The sequence below is a fragment of the Chelmon rostratus genome, chromosome 16, assembly GCF_017976325.1.
Source record: "Chelmon rostratus isolate fCheRos1 chromosome 16, fCheRos1.pri, whole genome shotgun sequence".
NCBI lineage: Eukaryota > Metazoa > Chordata > Actinopteri > Chaetodontiformes > Chaetodontidae > Chelmon > Chelmon rostratus.
Genome location: NC_055673.1, coordinates 10,236,477 through 10,262,844, shown reverse-complemented (window position 1 = coordinate 10,262,844; position 26,368 = coordinate 10,236,477). Strand labels below are relative to the sequence as shown.

At 42.2% G+C, this 26,368-nt stretch overlaps 1 protein-coding gene across 1 annotated transcript; it reads right to left on the bottom strand.

The window, feature by feature from the left end:
• Positions 1-18,193: 18,193 nt before the first annotated feature.
• Positions 18,194-24,890, bottom strand: LOC121620027 (transcriptional repressor scratch 1-like). Its single transcript, XM_041955964.1, has 2 exons — positions 24,767-24,890; positions 18,194-18,969 (listed from the first exon to the last, which is right to left on the bottom strand). Exons 1-2 carry the CDS (start codon positions 24,888-24,890, stop codon positions 18,194-18,196), a joined length of 900 nt encoding a protein of 299 aa, XP_041811898.1.
• Positions 24,891-26,368: the final 1,478 nt, after the last annotated feature.

Below are 26,368 nucleotides of genomic sequence, written 5' to 3'. Positions count from 1 at the left end.
ATACGTACATTATATACAAGATGATTATAAAAATAGCATTGCCTTGAGAATTTGAATTGCTCATGGAAGATATTGCAGACACAATATATAACACAGTAGAAAAAGACTACATTAGCACAGTAAAAAAAATGTAAAATAATATTGCACAAGATATTTGCATAGATGTAAAGTGTAATTTCAAAATGTTAAACATAAATAATACAGTACACAGTACACCTAGCAAACATTAGGTGTGCAATGTTGTGATGTGCAACACAGTGCCATGTTAAATGTTGACATTTACTATATATATATATAGAGAGAGAGAGAGGGAGAGAGAGAGAGAGAGAGCGAGAGAGAGAGAGATAAGATTGCATCACTGACTGACACAGAGAGACAAAATCAGAGCGGAGGAGTAAGAGAAAAAGGAATGAAAGAAAAGAATAGAGTGATGGAGACAGACAGAGGGAGGGAGGGAGGTGGAGGCCTGCAGAGAGGAACATGGGCAGAAAAATGACGGGGGGATTCAGTCAGAGTACAAGTTGGTGCTGTTGCATGACTTTCTGGCTGATGTCAAGGACTGGATGTTCCACAATCTCCTCCAACTAAATTTGGACAAAACTGGGATTATTCAGGGGGAAGAAAAGCTTGAATGACTTCAGTCTGTCCTTCTCTGTTCTGTCTCTCTCTCTTAATCTCTCTCTTCCTCTCTTCCCCTCCTCTCTTTTTGTCTTCCTCTTCATCTCACAGACAAAGCATTGGTTGCTCGTTGTTGGGCAGAGTCACCTTGAGGCTGTGAGTTGTCTGTCTGTTTGGGTACATCTGCAAAGGGATATATAGTATGAATATGCGCTTTTTGGACATTTTTATATAAAAAAATAAACATTTTTATTCTTCGCCCACTTAAAGCATGACTGGGCTCTTTATTTTGCTCAGATTTCTGGCCTCTGAAACCCTTTAAAGTTTAAAGAGACCACAATGAAAGAAGGTAGTCACTCATTTATGCATTTGTTCCTTTGGCGTCTTCTTAGAAAACCAAAGTATTACACATGTTTTTCTGCTGCTGTAAGGTGCTGCGTTATTGATAGTCTCAAATGATCGATTTTTCAGGGTTTTATGAGTTTATTCATGGGCCCAGCATTTGTGGTGAGTTATCACTAAAACCATCTCAACACTTGAAGGCAAGGCAAGGGAGTGTCGTCATGACTCGGCAGTATCCACCCTGATGAGCCTCGCAGGCAAAGCGGAGGGACGGCAGAGGCACAGACTTAAAAATGTTTATCAGGTTTAATGCACCAATGTCTTTCTCAAGGAACAGAGCGATAGTATGAAATATTAAATTCAACACATATCAACAGATAGACTCTCACTCTTTCTCTGTCTGTGTGTACGTTGTCGACTCCTCTCCTCCTCCCTCCCAGCACCGTGTCCTTCATTTCTTCAGTTTAATATCTTTGTGTGCATTGGTGTGCCTCCCTGCTGCACCGTCAGACACAGAAACTGTAACATTTCTCGGTTTATCTCTCCGTTAAAGTAATGGCTTTTTTGGCTTTCACACAGTTATGGAAAAGTTTGAAACAAATTTCAATCACAGTCAATCAATTGAAAGTTTGCTTTTTGGGCACTATATTTATAAAGACATTTGTGTCAGAGCAAATAAAGGAAAATGGTGGGCAAAGGAAAATAAAACAATGGTGATTATATTACATTATGTGATAATGATGTTTCTCAAATATGGACTGTGCTCATGCAATATTTGGCCTCTGGCATGTGAGAGTAGGCAAAACAGGATGATGCATATGAGACATGAGAAAGTTAAGTTGTTTTCTCGTCTTTGGCCTGCGGGAGGGAACTTCACTGATTTTGGATTGGAACAATTTCTGGACATTTTTCCAGAAGAAATATAACTTCATAGTTCTTGACAGTCTCTGTGATTGTTTCCCTTCTGCTAAAATATTATGTTAATGTGCACATGGACAGTGTTCATATTATAGGATCCTGCAAAACCCTGGATTACTGCCACTATTCTTTAAAGTTAATGGTTCCTACAATTTCAAGGTTGGGCAAAGATCATGGTTGCAGGTAATAGAAGAGGCAAAAATTGCAGGTCTGTGGCAGGACGCAAACTCCAGTCTCCTGCATGAAAGCTGCACATGTTACATGCCAATGAATCGTCCTGACCTCCAAAATTGTGGAAATGGGCTGAGCTGGAACAACCCTTTTGTAGGCAAGAACATCAATATTGGATGATCCTGCAAAACCCTGGATTACGTACAGTAACAATGTCTTTAAAACTTTCACTCTCTACATTATGCACATGGTGGCCACAGTGTGGCTGGTATGGAAAAGAAAAAGGCAGATGTTGATTGCACATGTCCCCTGCATGACAGTTGGACATTTGGCATCCATCCTCCACCCTGACCTCCATACGCTTACTAATTCTTTGTTACATAAAAAGGCACTGTACACTTCCCACACTGGCACTGAATGTTGATATAAGATGGAAATCGTGCAGAATTGTCCAATATGAGCACAATTACTAGAAATACAAGGGTGATGTGAGTGTTATAGTCTTGTGCATGCCTTTAATAAAGCATAGCGTTAGTTCAGGCAGAGCACTCAGTATAACTCTGCTGATTTGCTCCTGCCAAAGCCTTTTACTGGGTTTGTAGGTTCATTAATGGGGAATCAGCTCTCCCAGCTGAATGCTCATTGCTGCTTGGTTACTTTGGGAACTCCCTCACAAAACTGTGAAAGCATCTGCTATAAATGGTCAGTTCTGTGAGTGTCTCTGACTGAACTATGGTTTGGGCTCGGGACAGATTGTGAAATGTGAATTGCTGGTGACAGGATGGAAATTCCAGCCTCCTGCATGTAGCTCATCCTGAGGTGGAGGGCAATCCAACACACTATGTTGTAATCTTGTACATGCCTTTATTAGCAGTTTGACAACTTTTGGAGCAGAAGTTATAAAATCTTATTTAGTCCTAAGTAGGCAGATTACCAGAACAACTTTTAGTTAAAAACATTTTCAAACATGATACTGCAAATGCAAAATTTTCAGAGCATTTACAGACTGCCGCGCTTGTCTGAAAAAGGGGCTCATATAGCCTATGGATGCCTGTGTCCCCTGGAGATGTGACGAAAGGTCTTATACAAATACAGGCTGACAATCCCAACTGTTACACCGCCCACACACACATTGGGGAGGAGCACTGACATGCACAAAGCACAGAGGTTTTTAAAAAATTATTAGCCAAAGTTGCTTGGCTGATGGTCGATGTCCTAAAAGCCCTGTGCAATACAACTTTAATAGCACTGGCAACAGGGTACACACACACACACACACACACAGAGCCATTTCATCCTCCCTTATTTGCAATGTCTGGTTTCTCTGTCTCCTCCACTTTCCGTCTCTGCTTCTCCTTCGTCTGTCTGCATGCTATGTAGCCAAGGGCTAAAATACAGCTTCTTACTCATAAAACTAGTGGAAAACACACAGTTATTGTTCTGTGTGAGCAACTGTCAGCAAACTGACAAACGACGCCGAATTAGTGGTTCACTGACACAGTCAGTTCATGACATGAACAGCGTGGAGCCTGTGTGTGCATTCATGCTTGTGCACGTGACTAGATGTGTGTTTGAGAGTGTGTGTGTGTGTGTGTGTGTGTGTGTGTGTGTGTGTGTGTGTGTGTCCCACATATTGTGTGATGTGTTAATATTAAGCCACTACATACTGTACTATGCTATGTTTCAGTATGTACCATGTGTGTATGAGGCAGGAAGCGGGAGTGTGTGCAGCGCCTGAGGGCTTTGTTCTGTACTGGTGCAATAAAAGGCACATTAGAGAATGAGAGGGATTACAGGAAAAAACATTATCACCCATAAATGGTGTTTTTTTTTTGTCTCTTGCAGAAAAAAAACAATAAATCTGTGTGGGTGTGAGAAGCAACAGAGCAGAGTTTCACATGATGCATCTCGCTGAAAATCCTGCAAATGCTAAGATTTAGGGCATCGTACATTTTTGAGGAATTTTGACATTCAGTTGTGCTGCAACATACTGAGGCAAAAGAAAAAAAAAACAAAAAGCATTTTGCAACCTCAAGTGTACCAATCGGCGTCCTGTGAGAGCTGTGACACACTGCCGGTCGCATCAGAAGAGAAAAAAATAGATCAGAGGAAGTCTGGCGAGAAGAATCTGGAGGATGAAGAAAGAGAGAAGAGGAGGATGAGAGGAGGATGGTGGCTTAAAGATAAGGGAGGGAGGACATAGTGGAAGAGAGAAAGAGAGAGTTAGTGGTGTGTGTACGTATTGAGTAGAGGGAATCAATTTCCACTGTCATGCTCAACAACTGTCTCACCCTCATAGTGTGTGTGAGGCAGGTGTTTGTGTGTGTTTTAGAGGGGCTGAACAGACAATAGTTCCCCAATTGGAAAGGATTCAATTTATACCCAATCTATCCACTGCCTCCTTCTCTCTCTCACTCTCTCTCTCTTTCTCACACACACACACACACCGAAACACACACTCTCTCTCTCTCACACACACACACACACACACACACACACACTAGGCAGCTCTTACACTCTTGACCTCTGTATGACCTCTGTCTGTTTCCTCTTACCTGTGTGTCAGTCATGTGACATCAGACTGACAATGCTGCTCTGCTTTACTTCACAGCCACCGGCCCGTTCAGCATCCATCAGTCACACTGGAGGATAAGTTTTCCCCCCTGCCCCAAGTGCTGTGGGAAATATTACAGTATGAGCTGAGATGATTACTGAGGAGTTTCCCAATAAAGTCAAACTGAGGATGAACATCACAACCTGAACTAAAAATTCCAGTTTATTACAACTTGAGGCCAATTTCCATTTTTTTTTTTTACCATCAGTTTCAATAATATCATCGGTGTGAAGGAAGTTTTTTCACTTCAATAAAAGTACTTTTCCCACACTGTAAAAATATTCTGTTACAAGTAAAAGTCCTACATTGAAAATGTTATTTCAGTAAAAATGTGTAGGTATAATCAAGAAAATGTACTTAAAGTATTAAGAGTAAAAGCACTCAACGCAGAAAAATACATGATGTCTTTAGATTATTATTACTCATGTATTAATATAAAAGCAGGATTTTACTGTTGTAGTTGGCTGAGGTGGAGCTAATTTTTAACTATTCTGCACAGAACTACCACTAATGATTAGTATCATTGTGGATTCATCTGCTGATTATTGTCCTGGTTCATCGATTGTTTGGTTTGTAAAAGTCCAAACCTGAAAAAATTTAAAGAAAAAGTAGCAAATCCTCACATTTGAGAAGCTGGGATCACGAAATGCTTTTGAAAGGAAAATGAGTTAAATGATGTTACAACCCTGAGCATTTGAGACTGTGGCCGATATAAATAAAAATTACTGACTTCACTTGTTTTGCTCCAGACAAAAATGATGGCCCAATCTAGAAAAAAAGACTTCAAATTAAAATAACCAAATGTTCCTTTCATAATTAGTCAATATTATGCGACTCTAGTGACAAACGATCTTGCAAAGCTGCACTTGCTGTGGTGTTTGTGTTGCTTGTTCACTGTGTGCCTGGAGAGGTGGCTGCAGGATTGCGTCTTTCTCCAGCCCTCAGCAGACTGGTACCCAGGGAAAGACTCCTCTATTCAGGCCGTCTGTGCAACAGCCTCCCCTGACAACCTAGGAGGTCAAACCACTGTCACTCACAGTGATATGGAGAGAAAGACTGAGAGAGAGAGAGAGCAAAGCGAACATACAGAGGGGAGATAAGTAGAGAAAGAGGGAGAGTGAAAAGAAAGGGCACATACAGAAGGGAAGTGGTAGGAGAAGAGATGAGAATCCAAATGAATCTTCTTCACCCAGCGGACAGACTGTCAAGCTCTGTGTGTGTGCATGCGTGTGTGTGTGAATGAGTGTGTGTCTGTCTTACCTACTAATTGAAATGCGATGAGGTGTGAAACACCCCTTTAAAAGACCTATCACTGTGTGTGAGGCTAAATGCGTGTTTGGGGGGTTATACGCGTATATGTGTGTGTGTGTGTGCGATGCATATTAACTCCTTTTGACCATAGATACAATAAAGTGTGTGTGTTTGTGAGTGTGTTAAATTAAATGTGTGAGTGCCATGCTAAGGTCGGGATGTACCTAACTGCATACAGCATGTTTGCAGCCATCAAATTCATCCGTGAGGACAATGTGAGCACAAGTACTGTACACCATGCAACATAAACAAGAGTGTGAAAAATAAACATAAGTGAATTTGCATATTTGTCCACGTGCATAGGCTACAATAAAGAATGAGAGCTTGGATGTGTCCGTGTGAAAGTGACTCTGTGAGTGTGTGTGTGTGTGTGTGTGTAATTTCATTTTGCTGTCTCAGCCTCTTGTTAAGGAGCCATTTAGAGCTCAGGTTGAGTTTCTCCAGTGCCTCCTGACACTCTTTCCTCCTCACTGCCTCTCTGGCTTCCACCATCTTTTCTCCATCTCTGTCTCATTATCTTTCTCTGCCTGTCTTCCTTCCTCCTCTCATCCTCTGTCTTCTCTTCCTCTCCTCTCCTGTATCTGGTTGTCGCGCACCATGATCTTTAACCGGTTAATCAGCGGGTTTGCTTTATTTGTAGTGAGCTAAATGTTTAAGTTGGAGATGGATGCCAACTTACACCTGAAAAACACACCGACCTCCTGGCTAAATTGTGCAGTATATTAGATAGAGCAGAAATAAAACCAGTCAGTGGAGTTTTGATTGTGCAGCTTACATGAGTTTTCACTTAACAGCTGAAATATTTTGGCCAATTACTAAAACAGTTTTTTGCTGTGGTAATTGAAGATATTTAGCATGTGTTTACGACTGTGAATTTGTGCTATTTGACAAACAATAATCTAACTAAATGTGTGTTTGCTGTGTGAATGTGACTGCATTGCTTAAAATTCAATTTAATCTGTGTGTTTGTGAGTATGAGTCGGGTTATAAGAGTATGTATATTCACCTATGTACAGCCTTTGCACTATAGCTGTTTGCATATGCAGTAGATGTTCATGTGTGTGTGTGTGCGTGTGTGTGTAAGAAGCCCTCTATATGTTCCCTATCAGATTGGTGAACCGTGATATTACACTCTGAGCTTATGTACATATTCATCCATTTGCACACACACATAAACACAGAGACACTGAAAGTCACTTGCCCTCTGAGGCCCTATTAAAAATATACTGTGATATCATCATGCATAAATATCCATATATTTAGAAAATGCTGGGGGGGTTCCAGACGTAAACATGTCCCAGGGCTGGCAGGTGTTGCAGCAGCTGTGCATGCATACCTGCAGTCATAGCATTCCGTAGTTGCAACAGATTCGATGTGTTTCCTGAAAGTGTAGCCTCACGTAGCCTGACCATTTCCTGATCTGATGCTTCTTAGATTTGGTTAGAATTAGGCACTAAAGGAACCAGCGGTGGCTGTGGGTGGGCAAGTAAAGAGTGTCTTACCTTGTGTCCATCCATCCACCAAGACCTCCATCCTCGTGGCTCTATACTAACATTATCCAACTTCCCTCTTTGCTCCTGATGGACAAGGGTCGCTCCTACAGCCTCCAGATGGCTTTGTTACCTGCACATATGTCAATTTTTAGCCCTTTGCTAAAACAACTGATGCATGGTTTTCTTGAGAGAGCACACTGCCAAAGTTTCTGGAGGCAAACTCGTGCCAGCCGACATCTGCTTCAGGGTTTTTACAGCATCTCTGTATATCAAATCATTGAGATTTTCCAAACTTCTGTGAGTCTGACAGCATGGAGGACTGGATTTGTGTAACTACTGAAAGTGTAATGAGCAGAGACATATTCAGTGTGGTTCAAATTGAATTAAATTAAATAATTAAACAAACTACTTTTAGATTCCAGTGAGCTGTGAAAGAGTTTTTGCAGCTCCAGAATTGAATCCACAGGATCTGCTGGGACATCCTCATTTGTTAGATATAGATAAAAAATACAACATCTTTAACCAAAGCTAAGACTCCAAGGCATCCCTCTGAACTGTACTCAAAGAGTCCCCTCTCATCGTGGCAGACTGGGCAGATCATGCAGGACGTGCCCTTTTCCCACTCCTTTACACCTCAGCGTGTGATATCAGATTTGAATAAATATGAGATAAATCACCTGAGAGCATCTGAAACCAATTTCACTGTGGGATGAGCTTTCAGTTTTTAACCACAGGGGAACTCACAGTTGTGAAGACACACGCAGAGTCAGTCAAAGATTGCTTTGGGGTTAGATACTAACTCACACAAATGAAGGGAGGAACACAGCGGAGGAAATAAGTATTCAACAAGTCAACTTTTTTTTTCATTTAACTTATTCCCAATGCAGCTATATATTGCCTAATATGCTCATTTTCAGGTTCCTACTTTTATTCAAGGTGTCTACTAGAATAGGTAATGAATTAAAGTTCAAAAAACACATTATTTTTCCAGCCCTTGTGAGGAGATTTCTGTCACATTTCCATCAAAAATAAAGTTAATCCACTCCATCTATCCTAAGGTGGGACTTTGTTGGTTCTTGTGGCCAACAACAAAGAAGCTCCTAAGATTATTCCTCGTCTTCCTATAGCAATGGCAAACAGCGAAGCGGTCACGAAGGCTGGAGGTGGTGCTGCGTTGCATCGTGACTTAGACAAGCAACAGAAGAAAATGCTGGACTACTAACAAGCAGCAGTGTTTTCTGTGAGAGAAAACAGCTTTGGCTGGACTTTTGGGTTTTGTAGCTTTGCAGGTGTTGTTGCATGTCCAAAAAAGCTGTGTAACACAACCCCAAAAGCACAATAATATAGCTGCACTGGAAAAATGTTGAAAATGTTCACATGTTGATTACTTGCTTCATCTGTATTTTCTAGACAAATAATGAATAAATGATTTGTCTTCAATAAACCCTTACCCAGAATCCTGCTGTTCAGTTTGTGCCATTTTATTTTCAAAACCAAAATTCTTCATTTTCCTATCTCCTCAGTCCAGATTATTAGTTATAATAGAGCCAAAATATAGAACTGTCTTATTAGTTATGGTGGTCAGTGTGCAGGTTTGCAGCCCTTATGCTTTATGAATGATTTAAGGTAAAAACTACACAGGGACAGTGTATGAACTATTTAAAACCCTTCACCTGCTTAAGGCTAGAAGGTCAGACATCATGGGAAACAGGAATTAGCATATTTAAATGCTTTGGAGCAATAAATAAAATATTCTCTATATGTGGCTTGTCATTTTTCACAGTTTTTGTCTTTCTTCATTCTGTCTTATGCATGCTGATTCCATTTTAGGTGGAAATACTGTCTTTTTGTTTGTTCACAGCTGTCCACAAACTCATGCTATGTGCAGCATATCATCAGATGGCCGGTTGTTCACAGACTGATGGAAAAAGGCCAATTATTGCCTGACTTCTTTATTAAAACTAGTTTGTTTTGTTACCCCCAGAACTCTGTGACCTATACTATTTAACCACATTGGCTGTTAACACCAATGTGGTTAAATAGTATAGGCTGTTAACACCCCCCTCCTTGAACCGCCACCTTATTGTGGTGGAGGGGTTTGAGTACTCAGATGATCCTAGGAGCTATGTTGTCTGGGGCTTATTGCTCCTGGTAGGGTCTCCCATGGCAAACAGGTCCTAGGTGATGGGTCAGACGAAGAGCGGTTCCACAGCCCCTTTGAAAATAAATAGAACAAGGACCATTACCTCGCCCGGATTGGCGTTACCAGGGCCCCACCCTGGAGCCAGGCCTGGGGTTGGGGCTCGCAGGCGAGCGCCTGGTGGCAAAGCCCAAAGGTGTGACGTGGGCCCGCCCTCCAGTAGGCCCATCACCCGCAGGAGGGATCAGAAGGGGCCGATGCGGTGGGATTTGGGTAGCAGTCTTGGGCGGGGGCCCCGACGGCCCAATCCCTGGACTCAGAATCTGGCAATGGGGACATGGAATGTCACCTCGCTGGGGGGGAAGGAGTCCGAGCTAGTGCGGGAGGTTGAGCGGTACTGGCTAGTGATAGTTGGGCTCACATCCACGCACAGTCTGGGTTCTGGAACCCAACTCCTTGAGAGAGGCTGGACTCTCTTCTACTCTGGAGTTGCCTGCTGTGAGAGGCGGCGGGCTGGTGTGGGCTTGCTTATAGCTCCCCACCTTAGCATGTGTTGGAGTTTTCCCCAGTGAACGAGAGGGTTGCTGCCCTACGACTTCGGACAACACTGTAGAGTACCCACCCTACTTGGAGTCTGTGGGAGGGGTGCTGGAAAGTGCTCCGACTGGGGAGTCGTTCTACTGGGGGACTTCAACGCTCATGTGGGCAGCGACAGTGTAACCTGGAGGGGAGTGATTAGGAGGAACGGCCTCCCCGATCTGAACCCGAGCAGTGTTCTGTTATTGGACTTCTGTGCTAGTCACAGTTTGTCCATAACTAACACCATGTTCAAGCATAAGAGTGTCCATCAGTGCACGTGGCACCAGGACACTCTAGGCCGAAGGTCAATGATCAACTTCGTGGTCGTGTCATCTGACCTTCGGCCGTATGTCTTGGCCCTATGTCTCGTGAAGAGAGGGGCTGAGCTGTCAACTGATCACCACCTGGTGTTGAGTTGGATCCGCTGGCAGAGGAGAAAGCTAGACAGACTTGGCAGGCCCAAACGGGTAGTGAGGGTCTGTTGGGAACGTCTGGCGGAACCCTCTGTCAGAGGGGTTTTCAACTCGCACCTCTGGAAAGAGTACTTTGAGGATCTCCTCAATCCCATTGCCACACCTTCCGTAGAGGAAGCAGGGGCTGGGGACTCAGAGGTTGGCTCATCCATCACTCAGGCTGAGGTCACCGAGGTAGTTCGGAAGCTCCTCGGTGGCAAGGCACCGGGGGTGGATGAGATCCACCCTGAGTACCTCAAGTCTCTGGATGTTGTCGGGCTGTCTTGGTTGACACGCCTTTGCAACATCGTGTGGCAGTTGGGGACAGTGCCCCTGGACTGGCAGACCGGGGTGGTGGTCCCTCTATTCAAAAAGGGGGACCGGAGGGTGTGCTCCAACTACAGGGGGATCACACTTCTCAGCCTCCCTGGTAAAGTCAATTCCAGGGTACTGGAGAGGAGAATTCAGCCGATAGTCGGACCTCGGATTCAGGAGGAACAATGCGGTTTTCGTCCTGGTCGTGGAACACTGGACCAGCTCTACACCCTCCGCAGGGTGCTCGAGGGTTCATGGGAGTTTGCCCAACCAGTCCACATGTGTTTTGTGGACTTGGAGAAGGCATTCGACCGTGTCCCTCGTGGCATTCTGTGGGAGGTGCTTCGGGAGTATGGAGTCCGGGGCCCTTTGCTACGGGCTGTCCGGTCTCTGTATGACCGGAGCAGGAGCTTGGTTCACATTGCCGGCAGAAAGTCAGACTTGTTCCCAGTGCATGTTGGACCTTTGTCACCGGTTCTGTTCATTATTTTTATGGACAGAATTTCTAGGCGCAGCCAAGGGCCGGAGGGAGTCTGGTTTGGGGACCACAGGATCTCATCTCTGCTTTTTGCGGATGATGTTGTCCTGTTGGCTTCTTCGAACCAGGACCTCCAGCATGTGTTGGGGCGGTTTGCAGCCGAGTGCGAAGCGGCTGGGATGAGAATCAGCACCTCCAAGTCCGAGGCCATGGTTCTCGACCGGAAAAGGGTGGCTTGTCCCCTCTGGGTTGGAGGAGAGCTCCTGCCTCAAGTGGAGGAGTTCAAGTATCTTGGGGTCTTGTTCACGAGTGAAGGAAGGATGGAGTGTGAGATTGACAGGCGGATCGGTGCGGCAGCAGCAGTAATGCGGTCGTTGTACCGGTCCGTCGTGGTGAAGAAGGAGCTGAGCTGAAAGGCAAAGCTCTCAATTTACCAGTCAATCTACGTTCCTGCCCTCACCTATGGTCATGAACTTTGGGTCATGACCGAAAGAAAGAGATCTCGGATACAAGCGGCCGAAATGAGCTTCCTCCGCAGGGTGGCGGGGCGCTCCCTTAGAGATAGGGTGAGGAGCTCTGTCACTCGGGAGGAGCTCAGAGTAGAGCCGCTGCTCCTCTACGTCGAGAGGAGCCAGCTGAGGTGAGAATGGATGGATGGATGGCTGTTAATACCAGCAACTAGTGCTGCTAAATCAACCAGGACTGAAATCGTAAGGATTACAACTCTAAGAAGGTATAATGTTTACCATGTTCACACAGGTACTGGTTTTGTAGATGCAAGTTTTGTTATGTCTTTAATGTATTTCCCCTTCGATTAAACCTCCATCTGCAGCAGTGGCATACTGGCTCAGACTGATTGAATGTAATGTAGAGCAACACAAAGTAAAATAATGCTAGTATGGATTTCATAGATGTTTGCAAGAACACACACACACACACACACACAGTAGCTATTATAGCGAGGAAGCCTTTTTTCAGGTCCAGTGAATGTTAGAATTAGTATCATTAGTGGACCAAAGGCAATATAAGAAAATCAATATCTTTAGTAGCAATAGGAGAAAATCAATCACCTTTTAATAGAAGGTCATTTGTCTTTAGAGGTAAAGTACTGACAGATGGTAGCCAATCACAATCAATGGAATCCTCCATGTAGCCAATAGTGATCTAAGTTACTGTGTTGTGGAGACGTTCTCTAATAATTCAGTGAGCGCCTGTACTGGTTAGTCATGCTAGATTTACTCTGGAGCTAAAGCTAATGTGGTGTTAGTAAACTGTGTTTAATGGATTTAAGATTTAGAGATAATTATCCAACAAAAGATGATCGGATTTGAATCTAATGCATGCTAACACGCTAAACTAAGATGGTTAACCCTGTAAGCATGCTACACACAGCATGTTAGCATTGTCACTGTGATGACAGCATGCTGACATTAGCATTTAGCTCAGTTCACCAATGCGCCTAGCAGAGCTTGGTTTATGACAACATCTACAGAAAGACCGACTTCAACAGGAGTTTAAAACCAACACTAATACAATGGCTTCTTTTCACACGCACAAACACACAGCACATGCAAAATTATACACCTTCACAAGCAAATATGTACAGCTGAGACTCATATAAACATGTAGCAACAGCATGTGTAGCAGAAAACAGAGGGAATACAGGGTTTCAATCTAAAATATCATTGTTTCTCACATCGTATTTGAACAATTCCCAGTCTTGCTTGGTAAAACAAGCTGTTCAGGGTAAAGTAAATTACAATGAATCAACACAAACTATGCCTGGGAATGCAGTTTTTTTTCTTTTATGCAATCTAATTGATAAAAACCAGACTTGAACTTCAAGAAAACATGCACACACTCAATTAAATTCAAAGTTCTCCTTAATCAAATTGTTAGCACATGTTTGCAGCTGCATTTTAACCCATGTGCTTCATACACATTTACAGTGCATTTTCTATGCTGTGGCTACAATTCTATGTAATCTTGTGCTTACAGGCTACACAGTAAAAGCATTTTGTTTTGTTTGGCCTTGTTATTTCACTGTAGTGGTTTTACAAAGGGGGTTTGTAATAAACTTTTAAAGGTTGCCATGTAAATGATGACACATCGCTGATTGGCTCGTTACAAATGGTCCATCAACAACTCATTATGTTCATTGCGTTAAAATAGCTTACTGTTAAACTTTATCACATTCAGTTTAATGTCTTGTAACCAAAATGGCTTTAATGTCAATATCGACAACCTGCTTTTTTATTTAAACATTTAAGTCCATGATACAGTAATTTAAAAATGAATCTATTTAATAAAACGAAATATTCACATTCACGCATTCAGAACATACACATATTGTGTCACAGTGTTGTCAAGGTTAAAGACACTGCCCTGACATCAGCCTCCCTGCTCATGTATGAGACTCCACACAAGCAATTAAAATGTCACACACACACACACACACACACCCACTTGGAGATTTTGACCTCTGCACAGCCGCCACGGGGCAAAACAAGAGAGGGAGGGAGGGAGAAGCACTGGAAACAATAATCAGTTGCAGTTTTTTCTACTGGAGGCAAATCATCTTAATGAATGTTTCACCAAACACTAACTAACCATTTACTGAGTAATGAAAGCACAGGGGCCAAAAACAGCATTTAATAAACTTTTACAAATTATTTCATTATTACTGCATGATTTTTTACACAGAGACTTATCAGTATGCTAATGGCCAGTTAATAATAAAGAGCCTGCTGCATCAGAGGGGTCTTTTGAAATAGTCCTTGTTACCTCCAGGTCAGGTGTGGATGCTGTTAGGATCAGTCTGTAGGACTCTATGCAGCTGCTGACACATACAGTCATAAATGCTTTCTTTCACAGGCCCCTGTCTGATTTTCGACTGAGAGTCAGTGTACTCATCTTGAATTGTGCTCAGTCTATGCGCTTTGTCAAGTCTAAGAAAAGAAACATGTTGTGCTCATGTTACACATCAGCTTGGGCTTGGATATTAAGTTACAACTTGTTAGCCAGCCTAGCGGTGTGGCTCCAGGGACGGCCTGCCAGTTAGGCTGACATATCTCAACAACCACAAATGGATTAGCATGAAATTTTGCACCGACATTTGTGCTCCCAGATGATGAATCTTACTGATTTAGGTGAGCCCCTGACTTTTCCTCTACTGCCAACAGCAGGTTGACATTACCGGTTTTCAGTGAAATGTCTCAACAACTATTGGATGGATTGGTACAAAATTTGGTACAGATATTCATGGTACCCAGAGGATGAAACCTATAGACATTTGTCTTTTTGAGTGAAAAGTCTCAACTATGATAGATTGTCATAGCCATTCAGCCCCCCACCCCTCAACCCTTTTTTCTAATTAGCAAATGTCAGCATGCTAACATGCTAAACTTTGATGGTGAGCATAATAAATATTATACTTGCTAAACATCAGTATGTTAATATCATCACTGACAGCATATTGATATGCTGGCATTAGCATTTAGCTCAAAGCACTGCTGTGCCCAAGTACAACCTCAAAGAGCCACTAGCATAGCTGTAGAATCGGCTTTTTGGGATTGTTTAGCTGAAACTATTGTCACTACCTCCTAAAAACTGCATAAATATTAATCATGATTCATCAACATGTTCAGTACAGAAAAAAGAAAACATCTTGACATGACTTTTTTTAAACCAGTTTTTATTTAGGAAGTGAAACAAAAATGCCCAGTGTTGTCTTTGTGCTTTACATTGTTTCAAACCACCACCGGAGGTCCCAAAAAACCTCAGAGGAAGAACTCAAAACAAAGCAGGAAGCTCCAGAAAAATTCATCACCTTCATCATTATCATTGTCATCATCACTGTCACTCGTTACAGATCTGTAGAAATAATCGGACTCCAAAGTCACATCAGTGCTTATTTACAAGGCCTCTTGCCGCAAAATAGTCGAGTTTTCATTCGCTCTTAAAAAAGGTGTGGTGAAGATGCTCTCACATGAATATGTTGAAAAATGACACAGCGTGTAATAAAGTTGTCAATTTATGCCATGTATCATTTTTAAGCATATTTTCATGTGCTATTTTAAGGACAACACAGCTTGTGTTATTTTAACATCTTTGTTGATTTGCTGTTGTTTTTACCTTTGATTCATCATAGTAGAAAAAAGAGAAAGAGGTTATTTCTACATACAAGGCATTGTCTACCTGAATCTAAGCTCTTTCATTGTGCTACTATCTTTGAACAAAAGAAAAAGTTGTAAGATATAATTCGTAAGAGGAAGTGCTTTTATATAAGAATAGGTAAACTAGCTTGTGGCTATAGTAGGCTACAGTAGTTCATAGTAGAATCTAAGTGTTTGTCAATGCGCTCTGGTGCTGAAATATTGACTCCTCAACAATCCTTATAATTCTATTGTGGATCGCCACAACAACCTAACAACAGCCAGAGATGATGGAAGGAAAACAACCTGAAAATGTGTGGGGTGTTTAAAGAGTTTAAAGACTGTAGTTGGCTCCACATTAATGTCTTATGTAAAGCCAAGGAGCAAAACTGAACTTTTAATGGGATTCAAAATTAGGAGAGAGCTCACTGATTTTGACCAACTCATAGGAGGAACTTTCATCCTCATCATTGACTAAAACCTCAAGCAGGGACCTGGTCAAGAACTAGTGAGGGTCAGAGAGCCCCACGTTCAGCACCACAGCTGTAGTAGAGTTGTGTTTCACCTACTCACCAATCAAAACCAGGAAGAAACCAAAAATCTCAGTTGTTCTCGTTCTGGGTTTGTGTTTTCATCCATGTTTCAGCACCAGAGGCCTACAGTAGTACCTTCTACTTTCTACAATATTTTAGAATAATAATACGAGGCAGGCAGTGCATAAACCATGTACAAAAAGACCCGTCCCGACCCAACCCAGAGCTCTCCACCTAAAGGAGTTGTGCCAGCTGTGTGAAGCCCCAGCAGCTCCTAACACTTATACATACATAACTGTCAACAAACTAATGATGCCAATATAGAATTATAGCTAGGAGGCAATTGTTTTGGATAATATTACATACTAAATCAGCAGAGTTTGGAAAATTCTCTGCTCTCGCTAATGTGATCTGTTCAAACACTTAACAGTCACAGAAGTCAGTCTGGAGAAAGCCTCAACGACTCAACAGTGTCACAGTTCCTCTAACTACAGAGCTCTTAACCCAACCCTCCATATTTAACACTAACTTGGTTTGCTAACTCCCTGAAATTTCATTTCTCATAACTACATAGAATAGTGGTACTTGAAAAAATCAAGATGTTACAAGCAGTTATGACTCACGTCTCTTCAAAAATATCATGCATTATTGCTCTATCGGATATGAATGAAATATTGCCCAAGACAGAAATTTGCTTAATTTGCCTGTTATCTAAGAGGTTTGGCAAAATATCCCAAAGATTCATAAAATTGGCATAGATTCCATTATTAGGCTATTGTTATTTTTTGCATGCAGTAGTTTTTATAATCAAAGTGGCGGACAAAAGTAAAAAGGTAATCATTAATTAGAAAGTGTCAAATGCTTTGGCATATTTGTAACAAAGGCAAAATATATCAAAGTAATTTAATAAAGTAAAGTGCAAAATCAATACATCTACAAAAACATAATAATAAATAAATAAATTAGGCAATAAATAGACACATAAAAAAGACGTAAACCTCAAAGCTGAACACTGTATGTCCCTGTGGCAACAAAAACACTATTTTACAACACTTGAGAAAGGTTTGACCTTTTGAGGACAGTTAGGACATTTTTAATGTCTCCATCCAACACTGACAAGAAAAAATAAATAATATCAGTTTTAGATTGTAGGAAAACTCTGTTTGTTAAGGAATACCCTGGTGGCTTCGTGGGAGTCCAGGTTGTCTCCCTAATTCCCTCTCATTTCCCACTGTTTACTGTTGAGTAAAGCACAAATGCCAGAAATAAAGAAAAATCACGAGAAAAAGAGGATTATTTCCCAACTACAAATGTGTACATTTCCATCACAGGTCAGTGTGGGTCTGTCAGTAGGCAAAGCATGTGACTAGTGTAAAGGAAAAACAGAGAATAAATGTTGTCTGCTTTCTTTGTTTTGATGTTTTAACTCCTTATAAGCTCAGTCCAAGGTCAGTTTCAGCAAAAGCAGGAAACCAGATGTATCCCCACATTATGAATTCTTGTTTTTAAGAAAAATATGAAAGTTTATTGAATCTCTTTGCAAGAAAACTGAAGATGTGACTCATGCTTTAAACTCCTGTGATATTCATGTCACAGAAAGACAGAGACGGGAGAGGAATTGTGCTTCGGTGTCGTTTCGTCATGGGTTGCAAAAAAAAAAAGAAGAGGGACGAGGATAGATATGGTCATAAATAGATCTAGGTATCTTCAAAAATGATGAGCTAGATGTGCTGTGCTTTATTTATCTTCACAGATATTCAAAACAGCCTCAGTAGGGGACATATCTTATCGAAGCAGGTGACAATCTAAATCAAGCATTGGGAACTTTTCACTCTACTTCCAGATGAGGAGAGAGGAGACAAAAGTGGGATCGGAGGTTCTTGATAAAAATGGACATGTCCTCAATCTATTTTTGTCGTTTGCCTCATGTTCCTTGCAGAGAAAACACTCCTCCCTTGCAGTGCTCAGGCTTGCTGGGCTTCTTGTTGGGGAAAGCAGGAAAAAGTAGGGAGTGAGGCCAATAAAATCTGATTTAAATAAACAAAAGAAAACTCCAGTCAGCCTTTCGGAATCCATCATTCCCCCAAGGAGCTCATGGGGGAGAAAGCCCCCTTGAAGCACGCTGACTCGTAGTGCTTGTTCAGGTAACTCTTGAGTGCAAACGTCTTGTCACACCGTTTACACTTGTAGTGCTTGAAGGCTGAGTGCGTCTGCATGTGAGCGCGCAGGTTCGACCGGTCGGCGAACGCTTTGCCACAGTGCGCGCACCCGAACGGCTTCTCGCCCGTGTGCGAGCGCATGTGGCCCTGCAGCAGCCACGGCCGGCTGAACGCTTTGCCGCACACGTCGCACTTGTGCTTGAGGTCATGGGTCAGCAGGTGCATGGCCATCGCAGGCATGGAAACGTAGACTTTCCCACACGTGGGGCATTTCTTGGCCATCTTGCTGTCTATGCTCCTGTGCGTCTGCTTGTGCCGGCTCAGGTTGGAGGACGTGGCGTAGGTTTTGCCGCACTCGCTGCAAGTGTGCCTCTGGGTGGTTCCTCTGGGGCTTGATGCGGCCTTCCTCCGTGACCGTCCATCCATGATGAAAAACGCATCCACCGTGTACCCCTCACTCACAGCCGCGTCCCCGTTGATGTACCCACCAGCTGATGATGACACCTCTGACCGCGGGCTGTCCGGCTGGTCCGAATCACCGTGGATATCGCCATGTATACCAGAATAGGTGTCGTTGATGTGGCCATAGATGATTGATGGATGACTATGGGAGGGTACTTTAGAGATGACAGATGAGTCACTTCCCACCACATCATCATAAGGAGATGGACTCAGATAATCGCTGACGTAGCCTGAAGAGAGAGAGAGAGAGAGGTTGATCATTTGACCGTGAGCGATTGATTGGAAATTGGAAACCGATGAGTATTAATGAAGCGTCTCCATACCAAAAAATGGAGCTGCTCTAGAACTGGAGTGGTGCCACTATTTCAGTGACATATGGTACTGAAAAATTCTACTTTTTATCACTTGTACAAGATATTACTTATTATACTTATATTGCTTCTGCATATCCAGGGCTTGCAGGGCTTGCAAACAACAAAATCATGATGAGTTTTACTTCATTCATTGTGAGTGAATTGTGTTGATTCTGCAAGTGTAGTATTTTTCAGAAAATAATCAGAAATCTTCCAACTCATAACAGCAGCTATCAACCAAACTGAGTCATAAGAAAGAAAGTGGCTTGAACTTGCAACCGAGTGAGTTCTATGTGTTACTACCATCCTCATGGGTAACAATACAGTTAAAAAATATTTCATATTGTGTAATTGTAAAAACAAAGGCCACGAATCAAACTCATTCACCAAAGTTCATTCATTATTCAGAGAGCTGCTTCACATGCTGTCTCTTGGTATATTGCTGATTACAGCCTGGCATGTCTAGTTTTCTAAATATCACTTGGGCCGCCCAGGATCACAGTAACAACATGTGAGTTATGCTTTAAGACGAACTCTTGTTCTCCTATTAACACATGCATCCATCGATACGGCAGACACAAGTCCATTCTTAAGATACACCCACACACTGAGTCTCAAACACATCCATTTTTGGAGGTGGTATAAAACAGGGGAAGGAGAGAGTTGTGGTATTTATAGTGGCAGTTAAGTGCTTTTATGTCTTTGCCAGCAAGGAGGAAACACTTTCACCTCAGTGGGAAATCTTTATTTTTTATAAGAGGGTTCAGTGAGCACACTTTCTCCTCAACAGCTGCACCTGACAGGTCTACAGCTGCACACAGTCACACCTCTGAGCTGTCAAAATGTCAACTCTTGTACACGGAGCAACTCTATTACAGCAGCTGGGAGTCTAGTGCTTTGCTCAAGGGCACCCTGACACCCTGATTTAATTTAACTGTGTATTGGCCATAGTCTTTCAATCTTCCTCTTGAGCTCAACAGTAAGTATATTTGCCTGAGACTCACACATTCCAAAGCAAGCTGCATGTTTTTGCACAGCTCCTGACAAATCTGATGAAGTATTTGCTGCCACGTTATGATGTCAACTGGTTCATTATTTCTATTATTGGCTTCTACACTCAACAGGCTGAACTCCAACAGACACAAGGAGAGACTGGTAGCTAAAACCCCACAGCCATGACTCCTGTGGATCTATGCCGATCAATAGCTCCCCATTTCAATTAGCACTCTGTGAGCATTTAGACACAGGCAGCAGAGGAGATACTATTGCTGGTAATATAATTTCATGATGCAGTTCTGAGAAAAGCTCAGAAGCTGATCAATAATACGATGAGAACAAGAGACAGAGATAGTTGTGTGGGGGGGGGGGGTAGTGAGATGAGAGATGGAAACAAAAAAAGAAACGGGGAAGGAAAAATGAGTGAAAGTGGTGTTACGTCCAATTTGGTGTTTGTGGTTAGGTGGTTTGGCAATGGTGTTTACATCTGTCATGCTGATTTAACGTTGCGAATTAAATTAAGACGGAGCAACAGAGGGAGACAGAAAATGGGGAGGAGGGGGGCAAGATAGTCGGAAAGAGGTAGCGAGAGGAAAAAATCATGAATCATGAATATTCAATCATTGCACTCTGGAACAAAATAGTGTGTGTGTGTGTTTGTGTGTGTGTGTGTGTGTGTGTGTGTGTGTGTATGTGTCTCTTGTTTTATAGAGCATGAGTAAATGCTTTGAAACATGACCAAGTGTTCTTTTTTAACCCTTATTAAGTTGACTAAGAACAGCTCCAGTCTTGGAGATGTTGCAGAGCTTCATAATCACTCAAATTGGCAGCTTCCCAGCAGAACAGACTTGTTCTGGTGGACACTTAACAGCTCCAGTGGAGGGTCACTGCTTGAGGAAACTTTCACAGCAGACGTTGCTTGCTCTCCCTTCAAGGAATTTTCCCATGGAAAAAAAAGCTTCAAATGACTCATTGAAATGTCTTTTTTTACTGTATTAAAGTCAGTAGTGAAAGACATATTCAGATAATTTGCTTAATTAAAGCAGAAATATCATCTCTCATCCAAAAATATTGCAAACTAAATTACATTTAAAAGTCCTCATTCAAAATGTTATTTCAGGAAAATGCAAAACACACTATCAGAATATCTTGCATTATTGGATATTATTATTTAATGTAATTTGTCAATATGTACCCAATTTTTGTTTCTTTCTACACGACTGGTTAGTTTAGTAAAGCACTGTATTATATCCTTGTGATTTGCATGTAAGATACACATGTGACAAGTAATTAAATTAAATCAAAGCTGTCAAATGTAGTGAAGTAACAAGTACACATTTCCATTCTGAAATGTAATGAAGTATAAGTATAAAGTAACAGCAAATTAAACTACTCAAATAAAGTAGAAGTGTCTCAAAAAAACAGCAGTAAGTTTATTTAGCACCACTGGCTACAGCTGCTGTTGGCAACTGTAGAAAAACTGAGGTTGAGTTAGCAAAACAGAAAATTCACATAAATACCAAAATCTTGCACAAAATAGCAGCACTACATCAGCAGTCTTCGCATTCAGATTTTGTTGACGGAAGCTAAAAGAAAATGTCTTGTCTTGCAAAACGGAAATTTTGTCCTGAAGGTTGCGCAAAAGGGAAACATGAATGTATTTTGGCAGATTTTGCCTATTAGATTTTGATGTCTATTATGTGCAAGACATTTTGACCAGCTGTTCATGCTGGAGTAAAAAGGAAAGTGTCACCAGAATTAGCAACCACAATCTAAACAAATATAACTGATATCTGCCCTGTAGTTGTCATATCATAATGCTCAAAACCAGTGTGTTGGGTGGACAGACTCAATAAGGACTGACCCGAGACCGGCTCACAGTGAAAATGTCTTCAGTGTGTATCATGTCACCTCTTCTGTAGCTGTGTAGCTGCATTTGTTCACTCTGCTGTGAAGGCACTATGGACCAGCCTGAGTTATGCATTGGTGACTGACAGGCATTAACACAGAAATAAAATCAAACTCCATCCCTGGTTGCAGAAAGCAACGTTTTAATGCATAAAGAGTGTGTAACGCTGGTTTCTCTCACAGAAGCGTTTCCTTTGATCCCTGCCAATTAAACATGACCAGTGACCCCAGTATCCTCTGTAAAAAACTGTTTTGTGAACCATAATTGCTGTACGTCTCAACGTCTGCATGTTATCTCTGTTTGTCTTTGTCTCTCTCCAACTGTCTCCATCTCTGTCTCGCTGTGTCAACTCTGTATTCATTTCAAAGCACTTTAGCAGCATTAGACCTGATAGGTGTTCTAAATGCTTATTAAAGATTAAGATACTCTGCCAGACCAAAGCCACTCCTCTTTTATGTGTCTTTGAAATACAGCAAATTAGAAAGCGAATGAGAGACAGAAAGAGGAAGCAAGAGAGAAAAGCTGCAAGCTACAGTTTAATTTTTGATCCAAACCAGCAGTAACTGACACACACTTGTGTGCTTTGGACACTTGTAGGTCACTCACTGCTTCCTCTGTGTGTGTGTGTGTGTTTGTGTGTGTGTGTGTGTGTGTGTAATGCTGTGCACTCAGCTGTGCAAGCTGCCTGGGAAATGTGCCGAGTTGACAGAAACACAGCAGTCCGTGTACGTGTGTGTGTGTGTGTGTGTGTGTGCCTTTGCGTGCCACTGTGCAACAAGCTGCAGTTGCTTCAGTCAAACTCTTGTTATATTTATAACAAGGGATAGCAGTCTCAGTCTTTACATGCGTGCCGCACTGCTGCTGCTGCATGTTCCTCTGTTCTCCCTGTCACCAGAACACCTGGGATCTCCTCATCTCACGTTTGACCTTGGTACAATGTGAAAACCACCAGGCTGCGCTGACAGTGTTACACACTTCTCCCTGTGTTGTGACAGACACAGTTTCCTCTAGTTCTTTAAAGCTGCATTAATCACATTTTCACCACTAGGGGGCAGAAACAAACTGACACAACCCTGGCAAAGTACAGCCTTTAAAGGTCGTATGGCCAACATACAACCTAATGGGGCAGTTCAGTTGCTAGATGGTAGTTCCTTCACCAAATTTGTCTGATGTTTAGTGCTGTTTATCAGAGTTAATTTGCTGAAAAAAACAGGGCTGACTGACCCATTGTGCAACAATACCAAAGCAATGATCTTTAAGGCTAAAAAGCTTCATAAAGCTGCACAGTTGGGACAGACTTTCTCTGTGGGTTTGTGACTGCAAGCAACCGTTTTAACACTGCGTACAGTCATTTGATCTAGGTGTTAATTTTTAAATATTAATGCAGCTTTAACATAAACAGAGGTGACTACCTTTGTTATAGTCCCAACCCATATGTGCGAATAGCTCCTGTTGCTGTGTTTTTCAGAAAGCTCTGAACTCAACAGAATAAAAAACAGCATTTAAGAGCAATTAGAATTTCAGCTTCTGTTCAGAAATGCCAGGCAAGTATTGTATCAATATTTGAAAATATTCACTAAATGTTTGACCAGTTCTCACCTACTCTGTATTGTATATTTCCTGCGTATCCAGGATTATACAATGCGTGGGAACCATTAAGCATCAATGTAGCTGTGCAATATTGTTGAAATCTTGGAGAGAGAAACAACCTCATTTCAATAATTTACTTGGCAACAGAACAACAGAGAATCTCACTGTATGTGTGCTGGTGACATAATGTATCAGCGTTATCATTAAGCATGGTTTTCTGCAGAAATCTCATCTCTCTGGCTCCCTGTTGCTTATCAGCTGTCTTCATCATTTCTGTAGAAATTTTTCTCAGCTTAGCTGATTAATGTCAGTAAATGCAGAGTGGCATATGTGCTTGCTGTATTATAAGTAAGTTAGATAGTAGTAGTATATCTAAGTAGTGCGGCAGGAAATACAAGCATAAGAGTACTTTTTCTACTCATGTGGCATCAAAATTGATTTCAGGATGAAAAGTGTGTTGGAAAGCCAAAATGTGCAATGTTCCAGTTAAATTAAAAGACTAATGGAGTTTATTTTGGTGTTTTTTTAAGATACTGGCAGCATGGAACCAGACATCCTGCCGTGGCCAAAAATGCACATTTCACAGTTTCATTCAAAAATTCACACTTCACTTTAATCAGTGATCTATTTTATACATGTTTTCAGATGTTAAATGTAATTTCTCATTTTAAAAAAATGTCACATTTTCACACATAGGTTTGTTTATCACTGAGTCATCAAGAATCCACCCTGATGAGGAACCTTTGAGGAAGACCTCGGTGCTCTGCCCTGACCTCTGACCCCAGCTATGGAAAGGGTCAACATGAACACCATATTTATTACATTAAATTACTTAAAGTTTGCCTTTTGCACAGCCCTGCACATGTGTGCTTCTCAGTAGATTTTCTCATTTGCTGCCATCTCTCTGATCTGTTTCTCACAAAATGCTGTTACATGGCAATAATCTTTATAAGAAAAGGAACATTTCAATGCCTGTGATTGACATGTTTTTGGCTCATGACCGGAGTTTGACCATGTAATTCTTTTTACTCATCCTTCTGAAACAGTCTTGATGCTTTAAATCTTGCGATAAAGAAATGTCCTGAATGATATATAGCAGATATTGTGTGTGTGTGTGTGTGTGTGTGTGTGTGTGTGTGTGTGTGTGTGTGTGTGTGTGTAAGTGCGGGGGTGACTAACCTTTGTCATGATGGTGGAATCGCAGACTGAGTTCTTCTCTTCTGCTGTGACCATATGAGCTCTCCAGCTCTGCAGCCGAGAAATCGTCCAGTTTCACTTTCTTCACCAAGAAAGACCGAGGCATGATGGGACTGTAGCTGCTCCTACTCTTTAACAATAAACACACGCTCTCCCGCTGTCTTTCCACCCACTTCGAGCCGATAGGTGAACCTGTTAGTCGCCTGGTTATAACGGTAATGTGCTCCCTGGTTTCAGTTGCTAAAGGTGCGTTTGCTCCCTCCGATCAAACAGCCACGGAAGTGGAGAGGGGACATGGCTTTTAAAGATCAGGCAAACCAAGCGTTTCTCGTCTGCTCCTGCTATTTTAGCATACCTAATATTTATTTTTGCTCAGGTTTGTCAAATACAGACTGTGATTTTTAGGTCCCGGGAAAAAATGTAGCCACTGGAAGACCTGTGGAGCTCAAAAATAAGATAAAGAAATTCCTCTGTTGGCTATTGTCCAGAAGACGTGGACGGTGAGAAACGCAGTAAAAACGTGCCCCGGTTCTTGTTTATTTGTTTTATTCCGTTGCTTCAATAAAGAAAGACGCGCCTTTATATTCTTCTCTTTCCAAACCGTTGCTCTTCCGCACGCGGACAGCTCCCAGGACAGCTCCTCGCGTGCCCCCTTGCCGGTCTCGTGGCTTCAGCACCGGACAGCTCTCCTCAGCGCGAGACTCCTGCTCTCTCCCGTTTCCCCGAGTGCCACAGCCAACCGCCGCTGTCCGTTCAGCACCAGATGAGAAAGAGGCAATAAGAAGTTTCCACCGCTTTGTTGATAGCTCAGCTCGGAGCGAGACACACTCCGGTGGAAATTCCCATGCAGGTGAGACAACCCAATCTGGATTTTTTGTCGAAAACAAACCGTTAAATGCACCGGCGCCTTGCAAAGAAGTGGAAAGGTAACGAGTCGTAATGGTATGCTAACGGTCAGAGAGAAACGAAGGTTGAAGGTGTTCAAAAAGACAACCGCTGACTCCAGGAAACGTCTCGCGAACAACACTTCAGCTTCTAAAGAAACGCTCAGCCAAAATGTTCCCACAGTTCCTTAAAAATATTGCTCAAAAATCGTTTAAAACTACCGCTGGAAGACCAGAACGGCTCGTCTCTCCGTCGCTAACTCTCTCTTCACTCTCTACTTCCTCTCCTCCTCTCTGTCTCTCTCTTCTCCTGCTCAGCGCGTGCGGAGCTGCGGCTCTTTCTGATGCACGAGATCAGCTGTTGCCGCTTTATAGGCCGAGAGAGAGAGAGAGAGAGAGAGAGAGAGAGAGAGATGGAAGTGCTTAATTTTATTCATCAGAAGAAGAAAAAAAGAGCATCGTGTCTTGTGGGACCAGCAGCGGCGCGCGGCGATGGCCGGGCAGGGATTTAATGAGGTAGTTTTAAGTGCGCGCTCACGCTGATTTTTATGGCGATGAAATTAAAAAGGCAGGCTGGGGTTTTTGGTTCCCAGATAGACCCCTGTGGGAATGAATGCACGTGGCAAATGATAAATTAGATGTAAACAAGTACAACAAGAAAACAAAAATGTAAACTTCGTAATACTGAGGCCAAAAAAGA

What these genes read in the sequence shown, in the direction of transcription:
- LOC121620027 (XM_041955964.1), bottom strand. Translation starts at nt 24,890, where the DNA reads ATGCCTCGGTCTTTCTTGGTGAAGAAAGTGAAACTGGACGATTTCTCG. An exon ending in ATTCCACCATCATGACAAAG is followed by an intron (nt 18,970 to 24,766) that starts GTTAGTCACCCC and finishes CTCTCTCTTCAG; the next exon opens with GCTACGTCAGCGATTATCTG.